General features: G+C 44.5%; 1 protein-coding gene across 8 annotated transcripts; it reads left to right on the top strand.

Annotated features, from left to right (window-relative positions):
• UNK (unk zinc finger) lies at nucleotides 1-27,205 on the top strand. 8 transcript variants are annotated; one of them, XM_018073276.2, is made up of 16 exons: nucleotides 1-373; nucleotides 1,969-2,145; nucleotides 2,683-2,813; nucleotides 2,944-3,079; nucleotides 5,228-5,345; nucleotides 6,291-6,375; nucleotides 8,203-8,345; nucleotides 9,659-9,706; nucleotides 10,594-10,794; nucleotides 14,992-15,060; nucleotides 15,725-15,899; nucleotides 17,006-17,107; nucleotides 18,587-18,775; nucleotides 21,724-21,821; nucleotides 22,352-22,609; nucleotides 22,948-27,205. In XM_018073276.2, exons 1-16 carry the CDS (start codon nucleotides 66-68, stop codon nucleotides 23,104-23,106), a joined length of 2,397 nt encoding a protein of 798 aa, XP_017928765.1. In that variant the 5' UTR covers nucleotides 1-65; the 3' UTR covers nucleotides 23,107-27,205. The 8 variants fall into 8 exon arrangements, with proteins under 8 accessions (XP_017928765.1, XP_017928761.1, XP_017928760.1 ...); XM_018073272.2 differs by having other exon boundaries at nucleotides 21,640-21,821; XM_018073271.2 differs by having other exon boundaries at nucleotides 18,587-18,823; nucleotides 21,640-21,821.

The raw sequence follows: 27,205 nt of genomic DNA, 5'->3' as shown, positions 1-27,205 counted from the left end.
CCAGCCTCCATCCCCGGGAGCGCCAGCAGGGAGGGTGTGGGAAGCACAGTTGGCATCTCTGATGGATGCAGCTCGCTTTGGCCTGGACTCTGTGGGGTGATCGGACGTTGCCTCTGCCCCGCATCCCGCTCCTGATGCCCTGCTGCTGGGTGTGTGCCCGCAGGTACCTGAAGGAGTTCCGCACGGAGCAGTGCCCCCTGTTCGTGCAGCACAAGTGCACTCAGCACCGGCCCTACACCTGCTTCCACTGGCACTTCGTGAACCAGCGGCGCCGCAGGTCCATCCGCCGCCGCGACGGCACCTTCAACTACAGCCCCGACATCTACTGCACCAAGTATGACGAGACCACGGGAATCTGCCCGGAAGGAGATGAGTAAGTGAAGGACTGCACCCTGCTTTTCAGGCATTAGGCTTTTGGGATCAGTCCAGGTGATGATTCCAGCCAGTTCTTGTGGAGATGAGGCAAGTCAGCAGTAAAGCAGCTTTGTCACAGACGTAACATGAGACGAGATGTAAAAGCTGTAACAGCAGTCTGTGTGCTCCAGGCCTGCTAAGGGTGACTTAGATGGGAGTTTGGCTCTTGGGAATTCACTGTCCTTGGCATCTTCAGCAAAACTCAGGTGGGAAAAACAGCTCAGTGACAAAAAAACTCTGTTCCTGTAAGTCCCTGACTCTCAAGTTACAGCGCTTGCTCACTAGCAGGGTAACTTAGTTTTTCACAGATAGAAGAAAAAAAGGAGGAGCTTTGTCCTCTAGTCTGCCCCCTGAGTTATCTGTCCCCAGCTTTTAAAAACATACCAGTTTATTTTGTCTTCTGGAACTTTAAAGAAGGCAGTAGGGAAATGACAAGTACCCAGAATAAGGCAACATGAGGAAGAGTTTGGTTTTTTGGGTGTTCTCTCCTCATGACTATGATAAGTTTAACTGGGGCAGAGTTGCAAGTGTTTCTGTTGTGCATGTGGCAGACCCCAGCAATTAAGGGGTTAACTCAGTAATATAACTTTAGCCATGTGACAGATATGGAAGAATAAATAGTGTAGCCAAACTGTGGTCAAATATGGGGAGTGTTTTATGTAGAGATGTTGTAAAAAGATGGAATTTCAGTTCCCTTTCATGGTGCCAGTATAAACACACAAAAATGCTATTTATTGGGAAAACAGTATTTTTTCTTTTTTTTTTTTTTACCCAATTAAGTAAAGTTTTTGTGACTAGAGCAGAATGGAATAGTCCCTCAGACTGAAGCTTCAATTTCAATAGTTTCTTCCTTGTTAGAAGAGATCTGGAAAAAAACTGGAAATGGGATATTTGTGGGCTTTGGCTTCCAGATCACTGGTTGATATCTGGCTTGCACTCAGGGAATGAAAGCAGTTGTCATCTCAGAACTCTTACTGATTTATATTTTTAGCTTGATGCTGCAATATCTAAACTTTGCCTATTCCATTTTTTAATTTTTTTTTTTAAATTGTCAGGATAGCTTGTTCCTTCTCTGCCTAAGAGGGGAAATAAAACACAAGTTAAAATGATAAGTGTTGTAATTCTCCTTTCTTGTCCCATGCTCTGCATAAAGGCTGCATCTCTAGGTGCATCAGCAGGAAACAGTAACAGCACCAAGTCTAGATGGGCTGCTGAGGAAATGGTATGTGAGGTCCCTTCAATCCCAGATAGTACATCAGGACACCTTGGCAGTGTCCTTGCTCTTTTCCAGTCCCTGGCAGTCACTAGATCAGAACCATAAGGATCTACTGGCTTAATAATCCAGTTGTCTTTTTGGGAGGGAAACTACATCCTGTGCAGTGACAGGTTTGGGAGTTCTCTGTAGCACTGGGACAGCATAAAAGAAGGGGCAGAGTTAGCAAAGGTGTTGCCAACTGCAGTGTCCTGAATCACATCAGCAGCGTGTCTTCTGGTGGTGTCGAATCCATCACCCGCGTGACTAAACTTTGTTCTTCCCCTCCTTCCCTCCCTCAGGTGTCCCTTCTTGCACAGAACTACTGGAGACACAGAGAGGAGGTATCACTTACGCTACTACAAAACTGGAATCTGCATCCATGAGACAGACTCCAAGGGAAACTGCACGAAGAACGGAGTCCACTGCGCGTTCGCTCATGGGCCCCATGACCTGCGCTCGCCGGTGTACGACATCAGGTGGGGGCAGGAAGTGAATTGTTATGGAAATGAACTGTTAAATCATGTTACAACTCTGATTTTATAGCAAACAGACCCGTGTCTGCCTTCCCCTTACCACGTAAGCTCATGCTTTGGAAAGCAGCGCAGGGAAAAGAGGGAGTGGAGGTTGGGGCTCTCTATGGAAAAGGTAATTTCTGTACCCAAATGAAAAGTGAGGTGGTTGAAGGACAGTACTGCTTCAGCATGAAATGGAGTGATGATGAAATATCCCTTCCTAATAAGGCAAATCTACAAAATCTCTAGGGAGGATTGTCAAAATGGGGGGAAGGGATCACACTTTGGAATTTCATGGGGGAGTCAAAATAGTGCATCTGGAATTCCCAGGGAATTAAGTTGGGTTTTTTTATTACAGTTGCTGTTCAGCTAAAGATATTCTGACAAAAAATGCATGACTGAAATGCACCCACTTAGGAAATGCCCTAGTATGTCAGTTTTTATGCACATGTACCTGACTCTTCATCTGCTCAGTCTGTTCATTTAACTCTGTCCCCAAAGGGAGCTTCAGGCCATGGAGGCTTTGCAGAATGGTCAGACAACATCTGAAGGAGGCATAGAGGGTCAGTCTGCGGTCGCTGCCAGCCATGCCATGATAGAGAAAATACTCAGTGAGGAGCCAAGGTGGCAAGGTGAGTGTCACTTAGGATATGTGGGGCTGGCAAAGTCTGATTTCTCTGGGGTGCTTGCTCCTGTCAAAAGCTTTTGTACAGTAAATACAGATTGGGGTCATCTCCCACTGACTGGCTGCTTGTTTTGCAGATACAACGTATGTGTTGGGAAATTACAAGACAGAGCAATGTAAGAAACCCCCCCGGCTCTGTCGCCAGGGTTATGCCTGTCCCTACTACCACAATAGCAAAGACAGAAGAAGAAGTCCAAGAAAACACAAATACAGGTACTGTGATCCTGGATATGCTACTTCCCAGCTGAGTGGTGCAGTGTATTGGAAATCTGTGATGAAGGAGCCAGGATTTTGACCACTAGATAGTTGTTTTTAGCATATCTCCAAGGCAGGAGATGTGATGGGCTGTTATTTCTCACTGGGAAAAGGATAACAAACTAAACAAGGAGTTTTCCTGTATATAGGAACCAGTGCCTCTAACAAATGAATTGTTAATCACATTACAGCTCTGATTTTATAGCAGACAGACCTGTGTCTGGCTGCCCCTTCCCACATAAACTTCTGCTTTAGAAAGCAGCGCAGAGAAAAGAAAACAAAAGGAAATTTTAATCCCCATCTAGAAACAAACTCACACAACAGTGTTTTCATGGTAAAGGATTCAGAATCATCAGGCTGCTTGTTGTGTGTGCCTGGTGATGGGGATCATGAGGCACGGGGTGAGCAGGACTGTAGCTGGACATGCATTCCTAACCAGCTGCTAAAGGCTCTGCTTTTGAGGCTCCAGGGTGTTCTGTCACTCAGCTGTCGCTGGATTTTTCAGCGTGCTGTGTCTCCCTGAACGCATTTCATCCAAATTATAGGCCCTCATTTCCTCCAACACAACAGAGCTTTTGTTGTGGTCTCAGTGGGGCTTTTCCTTAGTTCCTTTTTGAAAAACATAGGAGCAGACCAGAAAGCCAGGAGAGAAAATGCCATGGATGTTCTCGCTTCCCTTCCCCACCCCCAGCATTCATAGAAATTTTTTGAATTGGCACTGAAATTCTGTATTTAAAAAAATTAAACAGACGGACACCAAAGGAACATCAATCCCAACACTTTCAGGAGGAACAGGAACACTAAGGCAGTCTTCAGGCAGCAGCTGTGTGCTTTCTGCCCCTGCCTGGGCCCTTTGGGAGGGGAAGAGGTGAAAGCTTCTCCCCTCCAGATCTCCACTCACTCCTGTGTTTTCCCCACCCCCAGCTGATGTGGCTCCTCTCATGCCGGCTGTGCTGGTGCTGCTATCTGCTTCCCTCTGCTGTTGTTTGAGGGAATGGTTAAGAGCATAAAGAGCAGGGGAAGTAGGTCACGGCAGAAATTCAGATCTAGAAAAAAAAGAACCATTCCTGTATGGGAGAAAGAAAACGGACTTGCCTTTTCCCCAGTGACCTGACTCAGCCTCTTTTCCACATGGCCACACTATAAACCTGGAAACATACTGCTGTAAGGGTATTATGTGTTTTAGGATTAGCCAATTAACTTCTTAGCTTTCTATGAAGGTGCAGTTCCAAAACAGAAACCAGACCCAGCGTCTCTGACACTAATCACATCAGCTGCTAATATTGTTAAGTAGTGTGTGTTGGTTCAAGTTGTATTCTGTTTCAAATAGAGAATTGAGCCATGTTTCTTTCATTGGGAAACTGGAAGAAGGGGAAGAAGATGCAGTAGCAGCTGGGTGGGGGCTGGGGAAGCAGCAGCCAAGCAGATTGTACAGCTGAGGGTGGGCAGCCAAACCTGCCTCCTGATCAGGGAATTGTAACATCATAGGATGGTTTGGGTTGGAAGGGACCTTAATGATTATCTAGTTCCAACCCCCTGCCACGGGCAGGGACACCTTCTATTAGACCAGGTTGCTCCAAGACCCACCCAGCCTGACCTTGGACACTTCCATGGATGGGCATCCACAGCTTCTCTGGGCAACCTGTGCCAGGGCCTCCCCACCCTCACAGGGAATGATTTTTTCCTTGTATCTAATCTAAATCTACTCTCTTTTGGTTTAAAGCCATTGCTCTCAGTCTTGCCACTCCAGGCCCTTGTCTAAAGTCCCTCTCCAGCTCTCTTGGAGCCCCTTTGGGCACTGGAAGGGACTCTTAAGGTCTCCCCAGAGCCTTCCCTTCTCCAAGCTGAACAACCCCAACTCTCCCAGCCTGTGTCCATAGTGGAGGTGCTCCAGCCCTTGGAGCATCTTCGTGGCCTCCTCTGGACTTGCTCCACCACATCCATGTCCTTCCCATGTTGGGGACCCCAGAGCTGGATGCAGCTCCAGGTGGGGTCTCAGGGCAGCGGAGCAGAGGGGGACTCACCTCCCTCCACCTGCTCAAAGTAATGAAAGCACAAAGCTCATCTGTGAGTCTGATGCATTCTCCTGCTGCCTTATTTACACAGATCTTCACCATGTCCCAGTGTGAAACACGGAGACGAGTGGGGAGATCCCAGTAAGTGTGAAAATGGAGACTCATGCCAGTACTGCCACACTCGCACGGAGCAGCAGTTCCATCCAGAGGTACAGTAACCTCCTTGCTCCGTTTGGTAGTTGATAGAGAAGCCAAAAGCATTCCAGTCTTACGAAATAAATTAGTGTGCCAGGTGGGAGAACATGTGGGCTGCTTGTGGTGTAGTCCTGGGATACAGAGAAACTGCATATTGGGAGTAAGCTGAAATTCACCTGCTTGACAGATTTTTGTTAGGTAGACCGCATGGGAGGAGGTAAGAAAAGTGGGGAAAAACTCAAGTGTGAGAGCAGTCTCATGTATGGGGCCATTAGGAAAGCACAATGTGGGTCTGCATGTGAGCATACGGCATCTGTTTCCCTGAATAAAAGCTTGTGGTTGATGATGATAGCACTGAACACCACTGAGCTCTTGGTTGTCAGCATGCCCAGAGCATTCCAATATCCTCACAGAAAGTGTAATTAAGACCTTTTCGTAGTCTGCTTCATGTTACAGTGTTGAAAAGCTTTGTTGGGCCCGTATCGGCAAAGTAACCATTGTCACCGCCTGTCAAACTGGGGGGAAAGGGAATAATCCATTTGCTACAATCATTGTCAATGGTTTGTTATTTTCCTTGCAAACATGTGGCTGGAACTTTCTGTGCTGTCATCTGTCAACTGTTTCCTGCCTTTTGCCATTTGTAATATTCAGGGAGCCTCCAGTAAGACTGGGGGACTTCACCTTTGGGTGAGCTGGTGTGTGGTGGGTTGGTCTTTGGGTGAGCTCTAGCTGTGATGGGCATATTTTGGTGTTTCCAGAACTCTAATGGGTTTTCCTTTCTTTGAAGCAAAGCACTGAAATGGTCACCCTGAGCTCTGCTGGCCTTTGCACCTTTTATCTCTGTCCCTCTACCTTGCTGTTGAGTTTCTTCATAGAACTTTTGTACCTGGGCTGGTGGTCACTGTTATTTTCTGTTCATGTCAGTTGTCGGGGTTTTTTTTGTTTTCTCCCATCCTTAGATCTACAAATCCACCAAATGCAATGATATGCAGCAGTCTGGCAGCTGTCCCCGAGGACCCTTCTGTGCCTTTGCACATGTAGAACGTACGTGGACTACTTCTCTCATCTTTCGTGGGTATTTGAGCTATGGAGAGCTTCTGACCAAAACAGTTTAAGATACAGGGCTGAAAAACCAGAACTTCTGTGAAGGTTTTTCAAACCAAAGTGTTAATTTTGATAATTTCTGTAAAACCATGCTAGTGTGGAAGGTGTTGGCAGAGCTGGAGGCAGTAGGTACTCTGTAGGACTTGGCCCTTAGCTCACTGTCTCTTGAAGGATCTCCCTCTGTTCCCTCTCACCTGCTCAGTTCTCTGTGTCAGTTCAGGAGGATGGAAATGGACAAAACTGCTTCTCTTCTGTGCATGGATGAACTGTACCTAGATAAGCTGCAAAGTGTTGTGCTTTAAAAAGCTGAGGGTAAAGTTGCTAATTATAGATAATATATTGATACATTAAAAAAAATTAAATGCTGTTTTGCTATTTAGGAAGTTTTACTTAGAGTTTAAATCTTTAAGTCAGGTTGAAGAAGAAAAATATGCAGCTTTTTTCCTGCTTTTCCTTAAATCCTCTTCTCTCAGTAGCTCCCTGATTTATAGGGCATTATTTCAATCCTTACTTTAATCATCTAGTGATGCTGTTTTGATTGTGGGAGTTCTATATACAGGTGGGTACTAACATTCATAAATAATGGTTAGTTCCTGTCCTATGGCTTCTTCTTGGTTTCTACACTCCAATCTCACTGCTGACTTTGCAGCAATTAGAGCAGGTTACTCAGAACTCAGTAGATTGGCTCTGATATACTGACTCACTACATGGCCTTGAGAAAATCTCTTTGTTATTTGATTATCCTTTGTAAATGAGGGAATTAGTAATTGCTGCCTTTGTCAAGGAATGGGGAGAGTAAATTCCCTACAGGTTATACAGTTCCTTTTATAGGAGGCCTTGTTGACAAGCAGTAATTATAGCTGGAGCTGTGGGCTGTAATCAGCCAAAACACAGGAGTGCAACTACACAGTGTGATCCAGCAAGCTTTATAGAATGAAATCTTGATAAAGGAACAGTGTTTTGCAAAATTCCTTTGGTATAATGTAGTATTTTTAATTAGGGATGCCGTGCCCCTTGAAAATCTTGCTGCATTTGATATTATACTACTTAAAGGGAAAGTAACATTCTGTGGCACTTTGGTCATTCCAACGTGGTTATTTCTTGTGCTGTCTTATGGAGTTACATCTTTTAGTCCTTCCTTAGCCAGCTGAACACTGAGTGCCTAATTCAATTAAAATATCTGCTCCAGGCATGACTTTTGCTGATTATTAGCAAGAAATGTGTTGAAACCAGCACTTCAAAGATACTGCAATACAGGTGCAGTGTCAGTTCTATAACTGTTTCTGTAAAGATGCTGACTCGTGTTAGATGTAGATACTACAAGTCTACAGCATCTTTACCTTCTGAGCCACTGACACCTTTTTTTTGGTAATGGTTTGTACTGAGCACAGGTGGAAACTTAACTCCCTCAGCTAATTATAATGCACCCATCAACTTTATGCCTAGCAATGAAGGAAGCTCTGCTTAGTTCAAGAGAGCTGAATGAATAGCACACAATTCATGCAGGGAAGATAATTTTGGAGCAGCATTAATGGACTAAAGAGCAGCACAGTGTATCTGTGATGGCAGTAATAATGGAAGGAACATTAGATGAGTGGTAGCCATTTGCCAAATAAGGTTTCTCTTTGCTTCTATACTTACAAACAGGCGCTTGTAGAATATTTTTTCCTCTGAGGAGTATCTAGTTATTCTTGTTCCTAAATGTCTTGTGCCCCACTGTAGTTTTACAGCTTTGAGTAATGTTGCCTGTGCTTTTATCCCTTGCAGAGCCTGCCCTCAGTGAAGACCTGCAGCAATCCTCGGCCGTGTCCAGCCCCACACAGCCAGGACCAGTGATGTACATGCCGTCGGCAGCTGGGGATTCTGTTCCAGTCAGCCCTTCCAGTCCACATGCCCCAGACCTTAGCAATGTATGTAGCCCTGTGGAGAAGCCTTGTCTGTAGTCTGGGTTTCTCTGAGTCACTGTTCCTTCTCCCAAGAAGACAAATCTTAACTATCCAAAAGCCCAAAGGATATGAGATTTTTCTTCTAGTTCTCAGCTCCCCACTCTTTAGAGGGATCTGGTTGTTTTTTGGTTTTTTTTTTTTTGGAACATACATTCAGTGGCTTTAGTATTGTCCTCTCACCTCCAAAGTTTCTAAGCCTTCCTTTCTGTGCAGAGTTTGTTGATGTACTTTCAGGAAAGTGGAATATATCCGCACATGAAGCCCAACTCCTTCCTGTCTGGAGGTACATATTGGGCTTAGTTTCCAAGTCCTTTAATTAAGGGCTGTGAGCCAACAACCTCTAAAGTACATAACTACAATTGAGTTTGTTTACATATGTAATCTCAGAGGCTTAGCCTGTGCATATTGTGTGTTGCATTATAGGATATCCTTAGTTCCCTCCCTCTCCTACTGCTGGGGATAGCTAAACTCTCAAATATGTTTAAATGATGCCCCAGACTGTTGGTAATACTTTATTTTAGTTGTCCATACAAGAAGGGAGATGTTTAAATGCTGAACAGATATTCACAGTAAGATAAGAAGCCCATGGAATGCAAGTCTGCATTTTTACTTAGGTTTTTTTCTGTTTGTTAAGTCTTTCTTGTTTGCACTACTCTTGATAAGGTGTGTAACCTTTTCAAATGGTTGGTAGAGGTTTTGAGGAGGTAAAATGACACGAGTTTAACTCATTTGAAACTGGTCAGAATGGGATGAACTCATTTAGGACCTCTGTTTTATCTTATTCCCTCTCTTTCAAAAGAGAAGCTGAGTTTGATTTTATTGGTGCCAAAGCCAACATAACAGTTCATAGTTGTCCTGAATTTGATTGCAGCTAGAATTCCAAACAGATCTTGAAAAGTCTGGATGTAATATTGTCTCTTACTAAATAACACTGTGGAAAGAAGTAAAAACCAAACCCCCTTCATCTTATGAACGTATCATCTAAAATCTCTGAAAGCTGCAGAGAAGTTGAAGATTCTCCTACGTATTAGACTGTTTAGGTCTTTTCTATCTCAGGCTCTTAGTCTTTTAAACAGTCTTTCCTAATCCTTGGATATGTGCCAAATGGCAACACATGTCTGTCTGTGACTTCATCACTCCACAGGGCATCTGCATGTAGCTTGCAAACAAATATGGCTTTGCTGGTGATCATTTTACATGATGAATTAATCAGAGAAAAAAGGTCCCTGTAGCCGCCAGCCTCACGTGGCCTGTTCTGTTTTGTATTTGTACTGTAGGTGTGGAATAAATCAGGAACTCTGCCAACTAGCCCCACCTCCACCACAGTGAGTAGTATCTTTGCGACTGTAGGGAAGCGTGGACAGCAGAATGTCTGGATAAAAATAAACCCAAAACATTGTAGGCTGCTCCTTTTTTTTTCTTTTTTTTTTTTCCTTCCCCTAATGCCAGCCTAGACTGTGTCACATTTGAATCTGTGATGTCTGGAGCACAGTCATGCTTGTCAGTGCAGGTGAATAGTTTTTTGTCCCAGAGAAATGGGATATTTGCATTGATCCAGGTGGACACATTCTCTAAAGCTCATCTTACTGCTGTCTGTGGCTTCATCTACAGTGCAAAACTAGCCTTATTGCATGTGATTGTGGTCCCTGGTGTTAGTCCAAAGAATGGAACTGTTGGAAATCACTGAGGTTTTTTTAATGCAGCTGTTGATACAGCTTTAATGTCTGCATTAAAGCTTTCAGATTTCCAACTGGAAAGCAAAAAATACAATATTACACAATAGCTCAGATATGTTTGATTGTTCTGACTGCCAAAGCACCTTTCCAGGTTCCACACTACTACCCAGAGTCAGACAGGATCCACTGTAGCCTAAGGAAAGAGAATAGAGTTATGGTCAGGTTGGAAACTTGGATCAGTCACATCTGAGGCTTCAAAAAGGATAAATGTCTCTAGAGCTGTAGGTTGGATTTTACAAGACTGCACTCCAAAGGAGCGACAGTAAAACCATAATTGTGGGACTGTAAAAATCCAGTGGAGCTTTTCCCTGTTTTTTTAATTACTGTTTACTGAAAGCTTGTGTAGTTTTGTTGACTGTCAGTGTAATCAGTCTGCAAACAGTGAAGTGAATTGAGCCCTTCCATGGGGTGCCTCTCCCCTTCATGTCATTGCTCCTGGCTGGCTGTACTTTCCTGACACTTGTTCCTTCTGTTAGATTCTTTGTAGGAACAGCAGTCTTGGAAGCCCATCTAATATATGTGGGTCTCCTCCCGGTGCCATTGGAAAGCCCCACAGCTTGGAGACCATTGGTTTTCCTCCAGACTCAGTAACAGCAGCCGGCAGCTACAAGAAGGCACCGGGGTTTGAGCGAGAAGATCAGGTGGGGGCCGAGTATTTGAAGAGTTTCAAATGCCAGGTTAGTAGGGAATATTGGCTGGAAGAGCTGGGGGGATGAGGAAGAATGAGAGATTGCCCAGTCTAGCTTGATTGTGTTTTTATTTTTGATGGAACAGAAGTGGGAAAGCACTGTTCTCCTGTGCATTTCCAGATCTCTGCTGTTGCTTTCAGCCTCCCTTCCAGCCCCTTTCATCTTACATCCATTCTTGTCTGCCTTGCTGCCATCACACACTCTGTTTTGTGGAAGTGGAGCTGCTGCTTGTTTTCCCGACCCCTCACAACTCCTGTCCTGTGTTGACCCTCGGTAGCTTCTCACATCACTTCTTGGTCTTTCTTTTTCCATATTTAGTTCCTTGCCAAGAGTTGCTGTTTCTTTTGCTGTATTGTCTCATTGTCTCATCCTTCCTTCTCTGTTCCCACTCCAGACTCTTACCTTGACCTCTATGACTTGGTTTGTCTTCTGTTTTCACTGTTCATTTCTCTGGTGTATTAAAAATGTCATGTTAGTTGTGTCTTTCCTCTCTGGCCCTATCATTCTGATCCTTGACTCTCCTGTGGCTTCTGTATTAAATTTCAATTCCTCATTCTCATTTGAAGAATCCTCTGAATCTTACCCAATCCATATCTTTTAATGACATTCCCTCTTATCCCTTTTGGATATCCCAGTCTCTCCTTGCTGCTTCCCCAGTCTTCTTCCTGGTGTCATGCCTTATTCATAGTGCTCCCTAGGCCTGCAACAGTCTCTTCCATCTCTTTGCCACACATGAGCTTCTCCACAGTCAGCTTCTTAGTGTGAATTTGCTTTCTTGATGTTACAATGAATAGTTTCTCTGCACTGTCCCTTCCAACCTGAGCCCAACCCAGAGCTCTGGTCTCAGGTTTTATGTCTCACTGGGTTTGTAATTGTAATAGAACAACATCTTGATTTAGGGGGAAGGGAATAGCTACTTGCATGAGGAGGTGCCTGCAAATATATCTCCCAAGTTCTTTTGAAAAAATAAATATAAAAAGGAATAAGAATACCAGGTCTGTGTTGCCTGAGAACAGAGATGACAAGAAGAGCTGCTTTCAGCCTGGCTACGTTTAAGCTCTTGTCTGTGCCATTAAAGAAGTCAGCCTTAATGAGTCTGTACTGCTGCTTCTGTATTGCACTGCTGTGAGAAAACAGTGGAAATATCCCGTCCAGACAAGGTCTTGCATAGAGTAGTTGAATTTAGAAGCAGACTCCATGGGGTTTGTTTTATTTATTTTTACAGCTTTGGGAAAATATGACCAAGCTTTGCAGTAGGACCAAGTCTTGAACACTGTTTAGTCTAATTAAAATGATGCAGTGACAAATCCAGATTAAGCTATATGCATGTGTGCTCTCTTATAAATGCTTCCATTGTCTGGCTTAACGGGGATGTGGCTTAGGAAACTGCAAATTGATGCAACACGTCTTTGGGGGTAAAGAGCAGACCATGCTGTGATCCTGGCACTTCTCATGGGCACAGCAGCTTGTAACAGTTGTTTAGAAACAAAAGAAAAAGCATGTCCTCGTTCTCTGTGGCCTCTGCTGCAAAGGAGGAGTGAACCCAGAGCTGAAGGACTGAGAGAACCCCTGTCTGCTGCCAGCAGAGGCAGAGTGCCAGGGAGGCCCTGCTTTGGAGAAAATGGGCAGCAAGCCTAAGCCAAGGAGAAAGGGGTTGGAGCATGAATAGGACTTTTAAAAGGAGGACCAGAGGATGAGCATTCATATCTGAAGTTGAATCTGTGCTACAAAGATGCTTTATTCACATAGCTTCTTAATTATGTGGCTTTAATTAAGCAAAACCTGTGTTAAATGACTGGAATAAATAGCTATTAAGGTATAGACAGAAGTAATCACAATTACCTTATGCTAGGCTTCTACAGACAAAATTAGGTGTCTCATAAATGTCCTGATTTAATTTTATTTTAATCTGTAATTACTTACTTTTTAAATTCTTCTGTAATTCCCTTTGGCTGCAGTGGGCACCAGAGATTCTCATGTACCCTATAAATTGGACCACTAATTAGGCATTTAACTTTGTCAACTCCTATATAAAAACGTTGGAGTCGCTCTGGCTCAGCTCTGCAATGGGCTTGTCATTTTTCCTCTGTAGAATTAGTACAAATAGTTTCTATCTTATTAGAATGAAAAATACACCTTCTGTCTTAATAGATTCCACATAGTTTGTGGTAAGGCTGAGCCAGCAGTTAAAGCTAAAAATACTTTTCCCCAGTCCCAAAAGATTTAGCAAGCTGGAAAAATGCTGGCTGCACTGGAAGGACTTGAATGCCACGACCAGGAGGTGTTCCCAAGTCCTGACACACAGCACAGTAGGTTTGTTCCATGCTGGTCAGAAAACATTTAGTTTCACTCATAATTTATGTCCCTTGTCCTCTTCCCTGACTGCAGCAGAGTGAACTGGAGAATTTCAGCCTGTCCTTTGAATTTTTGTCTCGATGTATGCCCTTTCTAATGTTATTCAGAGCTAAAGGAGACTGGCTTAGTGGTGACATTTGGTTTGCTCATGTTTTGTGAATTCAAGGCAGTGGAAATTGGGACTAACGTGGAAATGGGTTCACTTTTCCCCTCCTTAAAGGAAAAAAACCCCTTCCAGTACGACTAAACTGCAGCAGAGCAAACTCCCTACGTTGGCAGGAAGCCTCTCAGTGGGGGCACGGCTGTGTAAGTGCCTTCCCTTCAGCTGTGACGTCTGTGATAGCACATTTTGTGTTCAGAGGAGTGTCGGGGGGGGCAGGGATGTGTTGGATAATGTAGCAGGCGTGTTATCAGACACACACAGATGCACTCACGTAACGCAGCTCCCGCTCACAAAGGAGAACAAGCCCGTGGTGGGTTCAGTGGCAGTTCTGCTGTGTGTAAACACACTGCATGTTGTTCAGGGAAGCGTGAGAGAGTGGTACCCACTGCAGAAGGATCTTTGTGTCCATATCTCAACTGCCTGGCTGCCAGGCTTTGACCTCCCCATCTGCCCACAGGCGTACAGCTGAGCAGGGAAAATGATTTAATGAAGTAAAACCAAGGGATGAATTCTTCCGCTGCTCTTTCGCCTGTCTGGTTATGTCATCCCTCTCCAGCAATCATTTATCTTTGTCATGAGACTGTTTAAGCCAAGAAGTCAAGGCATATCACTTCAGGTCAGCGGGGTGTCTCGTGTGCTGCTGTTGCACATCTCCCTGCAGAGATGGTGCCTTGCCTGCATTTGGGATAAAAACCATCGTGTGCACTTTATGCCTGGAATATATGTCTGTGTTTCAGACTGGGGAGGCTGGAGAGGGAGTAAACAAGCAGCACTGACTCTCAGTACTTTTTTTGCTCCCTCTCTGTGCCCAGAGGCTGTGATTGATCTCCCTGTGCCGTGTCACAGCACGGGAGGAAGGGAGCAAGGTCTGCAGACAGACTGTTACACACTGACAGGCTCCTGAGGCCACTTCCTTCCCAACTGAGTTCCATCAGAATTGACTGATGTTGCAAGGCAAGAGAATTGATATCCATTAAGGATATAGTGCTGGAAGGTCCTTAAGCTGAATTTTTAGACTGGGTAGTGGAATTCTAAGTGTATGTTGGCATTGTGAACTTTTGCAATTCCAGGCAGTCTTAACCTCACTTATGTTTTATAGCTTTGAGCTCTCATGTTAATGGATGGGGGAAGGATTTTTTTATAAAATCAGTTTTAATGATGTTTTTTTGAAAGTTGATTAGTTATCTCTGTATTTTACTTTGCAGTCCTAGCTGGGAACTGGAAGAGTTTGAGCAAAAACGTAATATACAGACTTTATTTTCCCCAAACTGAAAAATATTTACATAATTTAAAAATGTAGTATGCCTCCCACCATTTCTGGCCCTTTCTGGTTTTTAGATGCTAGTAGGGCTGATGAGTTAGTTATAGCAAGGCAAAATAATTCATTTTTGATCTTGGTTCTTAGGATGTGCTTTGTGGTAGCAGGGGACTTGGAGCAGCACTGAAGGCAAATGTCATTGTGACAAGTCTTTACATAACTCTAAGGGTGATATCTTGGTGTACAGAAAGCATAAATTACTTGGAGCGTTTTCAGTTTGCTGTGCTTTCCCTCTCTCCAAATTCTCTAGTGCCTTGAGCAGACTGAGAGAGGAGTGGGCTGTGTTTACCATTTCAAATTTTGCTAAATAATCCCTCTGCTTATCTTTTGTTTTGTTTCTTTACTGCAGCAAGCAAAAATGAAATCCCACTCACTGGAACACAGGAGCCAGGAGCAACCTTTGTTACAGCCCAAACAGGTATGGTACTGCCAGCAGGGCTCTGAACCCAGCTCAGTGCTTCAACCACCACTGAGAAATCTCTGTGGATCCAGACAGCTCTGCAGGGAGTAAATAACAGTCCAGACACCATTAGGGATGCTCAGCTGGAGGGATTACTTTATGAGGATGGGATGATTTGCTGGAGGTGTTATTTGTCAGTAGTTAGACCTGAATGAATTCAGGATGGATTCATAGGGATGAACTGTGCTGGAGAGAGTCTTCAAATTACAGAAAATTGAGCTGGAATGGATCTCTGGAGTCATCTGAGTTCAAGGATTTGGCAAAGGGAATTTAATATCAGGTTCTAAGTCGTGTGCTGAACCGAGTGAGTGATTGTGTGGCCCATGGCTGTGATTGCATGCAACCTGTGGGTCACAGGAGTTAATTCTGGGGCAGCCTGAAAGATGTTTAGAATACTGGGGGAGGGACATGGAATGGAGACCAGTCGACAGAAATTAAAGAAAAGCTGTTAATCTCTCCCCACCCCCAGCCCAGTAGTAGCAGTAGCCATCTGTCAGCTTGGAAGCAGGCAGGAAACAGGTTTGCTGCTGATCTGTGGCTCGTTGCTGCGTGTTTCTGAAGGGGTTCTTCTGTAAAGATGTTTTATGTCCTTCCTCTTTCCCTTCTCAAACTCTTGTTTCAGGACATTCTGGGTATTCTCCCAGTGGGGAGCCCACTGACATCCAGCATCTCCTCTAGTATCACCTCCAGTCTGGCTGCAACACCCCCGAGCCCTGCTGGCACCAGCAGCATTCCAGGCATGAATGCCAATGCCCTTCCCTTCTACCCAACCAGTGACACCGTTGAGTCTGTCATAGGTAACTTTGCTTTTTTTTATTCGTGCTGGTAGGGCTTCCTCAGACATGGATTGCCAGGTATGAGAGCTGGAATATCATGGGTGTTCCAGTGACCTCCAGTTTTCCGTCTCTGTCAGTGCTGGCAGATTCCTGAGGCTTGTTCTGTGACTGTGACACATCTGATGTTTTCTGCAGGTCATTATGGATGAAATTCACCCACGGGACCAACTGAAGGCCTCTGAGCCACTTACTCAGAATGTCACATGGTTGTAAAGGGCCTTAGTTTTAGGTTTGTCAAAGTGACAAAGAGGTCTTGGACTAGGCAGGAAATCACAGGGGCATTTTTCCACAGTTACAATCCCTTATGTTCTAAATGACAGTTTTATAGCCAGGGCTGCCTCCAGGTGGATTGTAAGGACTTGCCCTTCACAGAGTGTAGGACAGAGGCTGAAAGAAAAAGGAAAACATGAGAATCCAGAGAGTGGAGTCACTCTTAGATAGGTACAGGCTTTTTGGTCACCTGTTTTTCTTTTTTCTTTTTTCATTTTTATTTAATTAAATATAACATTTCTGAGGTGATCTCACTAATTTGATAAAAATAATAATAGAAATGAGTGGGCATGTGTGGGATGGAATTATATTGATCATCATTAGTGATGAGGCATGTTCAAACAGATATAACACTTGCAGGCATTAATAAGCTTTATTTTACCCTATCTTTGAACCTCAGAGATGTTTTTCAGTGTTCCCTTCTACTTTTTGGGAAGGTAGGGACAAAGCACAAACCAGACCCAGACATTCCATAAGCCAGTGTTCCTGCATATTAGAGACAGCTTTAGGAGAGCAGTTTGGGGAAGGCTTATGGGATCTGCTGTTATTTCATTGGATTTTTGTTTTCATAAAACATTTGGGAATACTTTGAGACAAAAAGAAATCAGATCAGGTAAAAGAACCTGAATTGAAAAGCTGCCCATGACTCTTCTGCCAAACAGTCTCAGAACAGGGCATAGAGTAGGGCCCTGACAGATAAAGAGTGCAGGCTCCTCTGCATGTAGGCTCTTTGGGCCATCCTATCTCTTGAAGTTGTTGGTCCTTTATAACATAATTGGTACCTCTGTGTCTGGCAGAGTCTGCCTTGGATGACCTGGACCTGAATGAATTCGGAGTGGCTGCCCTGGAGAAGACATTTGACAGCAGCACAGTGCCCCACACGAGTGGCATCATGATAGGTACATGAAAGCAACAGAGCTTTCTTTATCTTCTGCCAAGCAGTGTTGCCCAGTCACCTCAGTGGAGCCAGCCCAACCAAGCTCTAAAACCAGTCCCAAAATAACATTGGTTAAAGCAGCAATTATAACAAACTCTGGCAACCCCTGAGCATCTTTGAAGTGAGAGCTTGCCCTTACTGACTAGCAGAGCTGAGTTGTTGCCATTGGGCCCAGATGTCTTGGGGATGTTTCTTGAGACTGAATGGGACTTGCTTGATTTTTTTTCTTTTTTTCTTTTTTTTTTTTTCTTTTTTTTCCTTTTTTTTTTTTTTGAGTGTGTAAGTGGACTCTAGAAGGCATCTGATAAATTTAAAAACCAAAGCATAACAATTTGCATCTTAAGCAGAAAGTTCTCCCTAGCTGTAAGAGGAAACTCACTGACCTGGTAATGCCATCCATCTGTCACAGAGTGTCGTCATGGTCTGCTGATCTGATTCCTGTACTGTCTGTCTCATTTTGATACGTGGAGGTAGGCTAAGGCCTCTTCTGCCTGTCTCTGATGGGTGTCCAGGGAAAAACGAAACGTCTCGTAGCTTTTTGGAAGTGGTTGTAGTTTCTGGCCGCCCTTGCTGTGTAAAGCAAGTGTTTGAACAGGAGCAAACTCTGCTTGTCTGAAGGTTTCCAAGGGAGCTGCACTGCCTGGAGCTGTAGAGGTAGGAAGGGAGCTGTGGAAAGAGCTCTAGAGAATATCACTTCTACTTCCTTGCCAAAGGTTAGAACCTGGTCAGAGAGTTTACTGTACCTTCTGCTGCCAGCCCTGCTTCTGCTGCTCCCCATCTGCAGTGCCTTAGGGATCCTTCTGTTCCCATCAGGGCTGGTGTTACCTAGTGATCTTCTGAGAAGGGAGCAGGGCTCAGACCTCCCTTAATCTGTGTGGCAGGCAGACTAACCTCCAGTGTAAGGGAAGTTGATGTCTTTTGAGCTTAGGCTTTCCTTTATTTGGTTTTTTTATTACTGATAGATCCAGGCACTCAGGTATATCTGAACTATCTAAAGCTAGGCACTGATTTTTAGTGGTTAAGATCATGACTTCACCTGGCATGACAGTCTTCTCATTACAGGTTGTTTGGAAGCATTAGAGGCAGAGACACATGTTTTAGCAGTGAATTTTTCGTGACAGAGTGTTTTACCAAATTCATCTTCTCTAGGCTGACAGGGACTGAACTCTGCTCAGGAAACCTTCTGTTGCTTTGGCCAGTAAAAGAATGATCCATTGAATCCTGGAGGGTCTTAACCTACGTGGGTCATGGGATGGCAGCTTCAGTGCTCCTCTTAAAGGCCCCTCTAAAAGAGGGGAATAAAACATGAGGAGAAGTGGAGGGAATCCCGAGGGGCTTAGGGAGGAGAAAGGGAACCTACCGCCTTCTGCTCTGAACTCCTGCCCTGTGCCCACACCTCATGGTCATACATAGCCATCCTCTCTGTGTGTTCTTTGTCCAGGTGGGAGTTTGCTGCAAAGTTCTGCTCCTGTAAATATCCCCGGGTCCCTTGGAAGCTCTGCCTCCTTTCACTCTGCCTCTCCTTCTCCACCGGTCAGCCTCTCATCGCATTTCCTCCATCAGCCCCAGGGACACTTAAGCCAATCAGAAAACACGTTCCTGGGGACATCAGCTTCTCATGGATCATTAGGTAAATGCACAGTGTGTGTGTCCCCATGTACATGCCTGTCTGTGCCATGTAAGTATTTTCTTTTAAGTTAGCTTTAATTTAATGTGTTATTTCACTGCTGTCATTTGTATCTCTTCTTCCCATGAGAACAGCAATGGTACTAGAAGCTGCTTTACAAAAAATCAGCTAATACCTTGTGAGCAAGGGAGCAATTCCCTCTACTTTCTGTGTTTCTAGGCTGAGAGAAAGGGGCAGATAGGTTAATTGACTTGCTCTGATGATGCCTTTCAGGGAAAAGATCTCTGCCTTTTCCTGACAGCAGTTCTGTGCTGAGACTTCATATAAAACTCAGAGCTGGGTCCTCAGCTTTGCTTAGTTAAGGTGGGGATTGCATTTTGCCTTTGGGGCTGCTTGTGGGTCAGGTTGGCTCTGGAAGCTCTAGAGCAGGCTTAGGGCATTGTAATTTTTCTGTTTGATGCTCTGCACCAGTTTTGCAGTGTGGACTTTGCAAAAAGTTAATTTTCCAGCTTTGTCCCCTTGGCTCCTTCCCCCCCTTGAGAATCTCTTTCCTGTATGAGGGAGTGAAGGGAGGAGAAAGTGCTTTGGAGCTTCAGCTGTATCAGGAAGAACTGGGAACTGAGGGGACAAACTATTTTGTTATCAAGACACAGGGTTGCCATGAGAAATAAAACTGTTTGGGCTCCAGGCTACAGTGACACCAGTGTTCCGCTCGTTTCTGTTAATAACAGTAAATATTAATTCTCTCTATTGATGCTAGACATAAATGCCTCTTCAAATTTGAGATACACTTTAATCTTTAATATTCAGCTTAACCTAATAAAACGATTACATGCTTTTGTAATCTGTTTCAGCATGCACTTATCTGTGTAACTGCATCCCGTGTTTGCACAGCCCAAACCCATGTTTCCATGCTTGTCATTGCTGTTTGTTTGGCTTCAGCAGCTTTTACAATTACTATAATAAGAGACATCAGAGGGCATCTCAGCTATTAATTAGGGTTGAGGCTGGCTGTTTGTCCCCGTTTTAGTAAGGAAAAGAAAAATTGCTGATAAGGCCTGTTTTTAATTTCTGAAGAAATAAGAGTTATATTTTTTCTTGACTATGTATTTATGCAAATGAAAAGCCAAAAAAAATGCAGGAGATTCACAAATGCATTTTAATAATTCATTTATAAGAAAAAGGTTAGATATTTTCCTGAAATACCGGTTGGTGAGGTTTTGAGAAGATATATAAATAGTTACCTAGCAGTTGGTAATCTGGAATCTGTCTGTTCCATGTAAATTACTGAATGCACATAAGTAACGTGTAGAGTGTGTAGTTATTATTTTTTTTGTATTGCAATTGAGTGAAAAATACCTAGTCCTGGGCTGGTTTCCACTGTGCTGATGCAAAATGCACAGAGAAGGCATTCCTGACCAAAGAGGCTTGAGACTTCAGATGTGAAATGAGAACAGCAGGTGGAAAGAGAGAGTAAAAACAAATTGCAAGATCAGCTCGATCAGCATTATGGCAGAATTTGTGGCTTGCCAGCATCCCATTTAGTGCTAGATTCCCATTCAAGAAAACTGAAGTTTAAAAAACAGAATGTGAGTTGGGGTTCCATTAAAACTTCTTGCTTTCTACTGAGCACCCTTCAGAGCAGCTGAAATGATCTCTGGTAAGTGGCCTGAGCCAGCAAAGATCCTTTGCTGCTCTGCTAAATGAGTTGTTAATGTGCCTTGAACCCTTGGTGAAGACAAGTTACCATTTTTCAACTGCATTTTTGTAACTATTTGTGTCTTGGCTGGTACTAAATGGGAAGTCGGTGGTGGTGGGTTAGACCTTGGGGAGAGGCCGTTGGCTCCAGGGCTTACTTGCAGACACAGTTCAGCTGCTCTAAGATCAGAATTATCACTTGCAACTTAATTTAGGAATGTTCACAGCCAGTGGTGAGCACCATAGCATGAAAATGATTCCCACATCAGACTGGAGCAAACTGTGTGGGTAAGAGTCCACACTCTGTCTCAATATTACCTTTTCCTACTAGTTCTCCCCTGAGTACAAGGTGTGGGTAATTCATTTAGGTGAAAACATTTTTGTTATTAAAAGAGTACAAACATTGGACTCAGTGGAAAAATAGCTAGTTTTGTCTACTCCTGTTTTCCCACTGCTTTGTCTCCTAAACCTTGAATTTCTTCCTGAAAAGGGCATTTATTTCAACAAGCTAAAATAGGGAGGTGGTTAGTCAGTCTTCTCTGATGCTGTTCACTAGCTCTGTGCTAGAACTCTGCTGAGGATGAAGCTGATGTAGATACTGTTGTCTCTCTACCCTTTTATAAACAGGATTTTCTAGTTAGTTCTGTTTTTTGCACGTGGAAACAGTGATGACTTGGAACATTTTCATGCCACTGTTTGCAAGTGAGACTCCTTTTCTAAGCCCCAGACTGAGGAGCCAAAAGCAGAAGTTTCTTAGGGTGCAGTGTGAGAGGAAGCACCACCTGGGCTGTGTGAACCAACTGTGGTGGCTGTGCTGCATGGAAAAGTGGGAATGTAGTAGCAGGTCAGGGGTTCTCCTGTGAGAAGGGGGATTCCAGCTGATCGTCAGCTCTGCTGTAAAATCGATGCTTCTAAAAGCAGTCTGATTCAAGAGTTGCCTCCACTCAGTATCGTGGGTCCTCCACTAAAGATGAGGCTTAATGGTGTGAAATTTCCCTATAAAGTTCCTCTGTGATGGACTCCGGGGTCCTGGGGATGAAACTGATTCTTAAGATGAACTTTTTATCCTGTTGGTACATTTTTGAATCCCGGATTTCACAGGGGTAGGGAGGAAATGGGGAAATTGCCAGCACCTGTGACATAACCCTCTCTATTTCCCTGTGAAACAGGTTTAAATGGGATGAACAGCAGCATATGGGAACACTTTGCTTCGGGGAGTTTTTCGCCCAGTACCTCACCTGCATTTCTGTCAGGTCCAGGTGCTGCGGAGCTGGCACGGCTGCGACAAGAACTGGATGAGGCCAACGGCACAATAAAGCAGTGGGAAGAGTCTTGGAAACAAGCCAAACAGGTACTTGGACAACTCCTGGGAACAGGGATTAGGGAGTATAGAATAGGAGGGTGTCAGCCTTTCAACAGGAGTCCTCCAGACACTGAGGTGATGGATAGAGCTGTAGGTTTTACAGATTCTCTTCAGCATTCTTCTTCTTTCCCATCCCTTGGAAAGGGGGATGAATCACCGTGCCTGATGTGGTTCAGGTGCTGGCAGTGCAAGGCCAGGTGTCATAACAGATGCACTGAGGCACTTGACAGTGTCTCAGACCTGCCAGTTGACTTTGATCCATGGTAATTTGCCAGCATGCAAAGTTCATCCACTGAACGGTGTGAGCCAGATGTGTAGAACCACAGCCCAGCCAGATGGGATGTCTGGAATGAGCAGAGCCTTGAAGCAAAGCTCCAGACATGTTTCAGAATTTGGGACCAGGGCAGATTGGACAGAACTGGTGAGAAGTGTATGGAAGTGGATTCTTTTGCCTGGAATTCTCTTGGGAGACTGAGTTTTCAGGGTGCTTCTTTTACCCTCTTTGTTGGAACTCGTAGGCTTGTGATGCTTGGAAAAAGGAGGCAGAGGAAGCAAATGATCGCGCCAACACAGCTAACATGGAATGTGAACTGGCCCGGGAGCAGAGGGAAGCCTTGGAGCTGCAAGTGAAGAAACTGCAGGAGGAGCTGGAGAGGATCCACACAGGCCAGGACCCACAATTCCTGCGCTCCTTCTCTGACCTGGAGACGCTCTCGCTCTCGTCGCTTTACACCCTTCAGAAACAGCTGCGGGCAAACCTGGAGAAGGTCGACAAGGTGAGTGCCAGGGGTTTGCAGGGCTCTGCTCCCTGTGCTCCTACAGATCTCAGCTTTTCCCCTTTTCTTTAATGTAACCAGAAATCAGAGCACTTCCAGGTTATGTAACCACAGTGAGTTTTAGCCAGCTTACAGGAAAATGCCTCCACCTTTATGCCTGATGTGCAGAGTTTGAGTCAATCAGAGCTGCTCTGCTGATCCCAAACCTCCTAAAAGGCATCGTGCCGTGCTTCTTCGCTTTTGCTTCAGGAGATGGGCAGCTGCAAGTCCTTCCCTGCTGTCCCCCGGACCGTGCAGCCCCCTTTGCTGACGCTGTGCCCTGTCCCCCTCTCTTGCAGGCGGTATTTCAGATGCAGTCAGTGAAATGCCTTAAGTGTCAGAAGGAGAACCGGGTGGTGTTACCGTGCCAACACGCAGTGCTGTGTGAAACCTGCGCCGAGGAGGGGGGCGAGTGCCCCATCTGCCATCCCAACAGGCCCCACTCTCTCCAGTCGTGACCTTCCAAGGACACTTGTTCTAATCATATCGTATAGAACTTTTTAACTTTATACATACGTACATATATATGTATGTGTATATATATATATGTATATATGTGTGTGTATGTGCGTGTGTGTGCATGTGTAGGGATATGCACACGCAGGCACATACACACATGAAACAAAAAATTAGTTGCAGAGCACTTTTTAATATTTTACATCCCGTATCTAAACTGCCCCTCACCCGTGCCCCACTAATTCTAACTCTTGATGAACTTTGAGAGCTGTTTTTAATACAGATCAAAGGGCCGTTTGCAAAGAGTCTGTGTTTCTCCTCTTTTCTATTTAGGTGATAACAAATTTTTGACTATTTCCAGAAGGACTTAGAGTGGGCAAGAGGGGCTTCCATGTGCTTTCCAGAGGAAGAGTTGAGATCACGGGGAGGACCGAGGTGGATTGAAATGACTCGTTCATGCCTTCGGTCCCCCTGCTCTTTCACTGACCCAGCTTGGTTAAAGCCGTCCTCCCTGATGGAAGCTCTGCCTGGTGGGCCTCACATTGCCCATCTCTGAATGTGCAGGAACTTTGTCTGTCATTTAAGCAGCAAAGTTCACTTTTTAAATTTTTTTACGCTCTTTGTATATTTGTATGAAAAGAAGAAAAGAGGGAAAAAAAAAATAATTCTATTGGACCTAGAGCAAGCCAAGCCCCAAAATTCAGTGACTGGTGTTCATTGCTGATACAGCCAACATGTTCCAGGTCTGAGCAGCCTTAAAAGTATTGCCCTTGGGTCAGCTAAAGCCCTTTATGAAGGAAATTTGGATGCAGAGGTTAGTTCTCTCCAGGCACCCCTTTGTCTGGTGGCTGTCTAGAGGTTTTTTTACTGTTTCAGACCAGATCAGTTTTGTTTTAGCCACAGGGACCTGATTTGTAGTCACTGCTGAAGTGCATGAAACAGTTCCAGGTAGGCTGAGTTTTGTTAAACAGAGTTGATGTTGCCTGTGTCAGCAGCTCAAGGTTGGTTTGTGGACTGCTGGCTCCAGAAAGCCTCATGTTAGAGGTGTGTGTGGTGACAGAAAGTCCAGCAGGACAGGGAAATGCCACCACCTTTTCCTGTCCAGCAGCTGAGCTTTCCTGTGATTTTTTTTTCCTTACCAGTGTGTCCGTTGGATTTTCACATCAGGTGGATTGCAGTAACCTGCTGGGATCTCAACCAAAAGGCCACTCAGTTGGACTAAACATTTTTATTTTGCACAGGGATGCTCCCGTGCTGCCCCTCCCTGACCTGGAAAAGCACTGGAACCTCCAGCAGCCCACTATTGTAGGAAAACTGAATTTTTACCAGAGCCTCTCAGAAAGCTTCATATTTAATACAAACACATAATTAGGTTTGCTTCCGTAATTCCACCTTTCCTCTCCATGGAAAGGGTTAATATGCATTCCCAGATGATCTCTTAAGTGCAGCTCTGTGTAGTTCTTTTTTATGTTTTCCCATTAACTTGTTTTTGGGTTTTTTGGTAAAAATGCTTTTTTTTTTCCATGTGTATTTTATTGTAACTAGCATCATTTTTTTTAAAATTTTTTTTAATGGAGAGACACTGTTGAGTGACTATTGTGGCTATGTTGTTTGGTTATAGCCTTTGAATGTCTGTGCCATGGGGCAGCACATCTGCCTTGGTCTGATCTTAAGGAAAGACCTTTTATTAAAATACGTGAACATTTCTCTTTTTTTTAGGAAAAATAAAAAATAAAAAAAAAAATTTAAAAGTGGGGGGGGAGGAGGAAAAAAGCCCAATTAAGATAAAAAATTTACTAAAAAGTTTTTTTTTGTAACTAACTTAAATCATAGGAAATAAACTCTTGAATCAGGACTTTAATATTTATAAGCAGCAGAGCTGATCAGCCCGTTTTGGCTATGGTTTGTAACACTTTTTATGAGCGTGGGGGTTTTTCTGCTCCTCTGCCTCCCCGGGGGCTGCTCAGGGTGATGCTGCCTTTGGCCAACCCTCTGTTTTCAGATCTGTCCAGCACCAGCCCTGTGACTGCAACAATTCCCACAGGGGCTCTTCACTTGTCCCTTCAGCTGGAATTTGTCCCCTGGTGGCACCTCGGGGCTGTGTCCCTGGGAATTCCAGTCACGGGGTGATGCAGGGCTGGGGGGTCGAGGGGGAAGAGCTGTTTGCCCCCACTTTCCATGGGGTGCATTTGCTTAGGCAGGGAGGGGGTACAAGGAAAATTCCAGGCCAGAGAAAATATGTTTTTCCCTTTTGAGTAAAACAGTTTCTCTGTTTTAAAATTTATACTGAAGGACCAAAGAATTCAAAATTTCACCTGTTTGTGGCCCTTAAATTTTGACTTTCCATTGCCACACTGCACTCATGGCAGAACAGCCTGAAGGAATTAGCACTCGACCCTTCCCTTGCCCCCACCCCAACCTCTTAACACTCTCTTTGCACAAGCACATAGTCTGTTTCTCACTTTCCTCTGGTTCTTGAAGCAACACTTCCTAAATTTAGGTTTTTATTAATTTGTTTGCTGCTTTAAAAAAAAAAAAAGAAAAAGGAATATCTGAAATGTGAATTTATTTTCTTAAGCATCAGATGGAAAAGAGAACTTCATCTTTGCATATTTTGTGAATGTTCTGGGGGGCCACTTTTATGACAATTTCCAAACCAAATGAGGTGAGAGCAGGGGGAAGGGGCAGCATTCCTGACCCACTCCAGCAGTTTTTGCTGCCTGCCCTAGGCAGGAAGGACAAACCATAATCACAGCACTGCAGTTAAGGCTTAAGAGTCTGTGATCAGCTTCTGTATGGTGTGAAAAGAGCTGAAATAAACCTGGTGCTAATAAGTGCAGCCCCTGTCACGTACTGTCAGGCTTCCTTCTGAAGCAGGAACTCCCTTTACAGGACACACAGTAACACGTCAGAACTGAGGGGGCTTCAAAACGAAGTTTGGGTCCACGAGGCTCCCTGAGGAGCAGCCCAGCCCTGACCACGGCTGGGTCCTGCCTCCTCACACAGACTCCTTATTGGATAATGACATTTTCCTCCCCCAGTTTTTGGGAGCTTCAGAAGTGTTGAACCTCTGTGACTAATGGTGCAGGTCAGGCACTTCTGAATTAAGAGCTGGGGGGAAGGGAGTTGTGGTTGTGTTGTGAAACCACAGTATCCTAAAGGTCAATAAATTTTTACATTATTATGGAAAACCAGTCTAGAAGCAGCTGGCTTAGGACAACACTATGCTGGGTAGATGGAGAGCAAAAAGCAAGGCTGGAGCTGTAGATGAGAGCCAGGAGCTGAAGGATTTTATCATTTTGGGCTAACAGGAGCACTTTTAGCTCATCTCCAGCCTTAGATGCTGTAGCCATGTACCAGCAGTGGCAAAGACCCGGTGACACAGGAGGGACCTGGGAAAGGTCTCGGAGCTGGAGCACATTTCCTTAAGCAGGTCCCCACCCCTGGGGGGGTCAGTGCAGCTGATCCCCTGCTGAAGGGTTTTACACTTTCTGTACATCTCTGAAGCTGAACCTGAGCCACTTGCAAGGCTTGTGCAGCTGAGACAATGAAGAGAATTCCTTACCCTGGGAGGAAGCCCATAACACTGAATGGACTCAGTCATCCATTGCTGTTCCACCAGCCTCCAAACCTCCTCTCTTCCTCCTTTTCCCCCACCTGAGAAGGAAGAATATTACCAGTGTTTTCCTCCAGAGTTGTAATAATCCTTGGAGTGATGGCCAACAGCAAAATAGATGTTACTGATGTAAAACCTAGTATTTTAAAGGTGAAATATTCCTGCAAAGTAGTGACTGCATCGGAGAGATTTCTGGGGCTTCCCCACTCCGTAGCTTCCAATGTTAAAACAAAATAAATACAGTATACGTTTTAAAAAAAATAATAATAATACACACTGCAGTATTTCTGGTGGCAATTCTTGCCCAGTCCCTTCCCTGCTTTCCCCAGGAGGAAGGGCACTGGGCAGAAGCGCCCCTAGTCCGTGTAGAAGTTGGCAGAATGGTGATCAGTGGTGTAAAACGTGTTGTTGATTCCATGTATAGAACTGTGATTTCAGCTGTCGTTCTCTCGTACTCTGTAAATATGTGTTTTGGCTGTCGGAAA

Source organism: Manacus vitellinus, unplaced genomic scaffold (assembly GCF_001715985.3).
Source record: "Manacus vitellinus isolate BGI_N305 unplaced genomic scaffold, ASM171598v3 scaffold_24_pilon, whole genome shotgun sequence".
NCBI classification, from domain to species: Eukaryota; Metazoa; Chordata; class Aves; order Passeriformes; family Pipridae; genus Manacus; species Manacus vitellinus.
The sequence above is the reverse complement of the archived record's forward strand: the minus strand, read 5'-3'. Positions and strand labels throughout refer to the sequence as shown.

Coding starts and splice junctions, on each gene's coding strand:
- UNK (XM_018073271.2), top strand. CDS start 66: ATGCAGCTCGCTTTGGCCTGGACTCTGTGGGGTGATCGGACGTTGCCT. Junction 17,108..18,586: donor CACGAGTGGCATCATGATAG/GTACATGAAAGC, acceptor TTCTTTGTCCAG/GTGGGAGTTTGCTGCAAAGT. Junction 18,824..21,639: donor TACATGCCTGTCTGTGCCAT/GTAAGTATTTTC, acceptor CCTGTGAAACAG/GTTTAAATGGGATGAACAGC.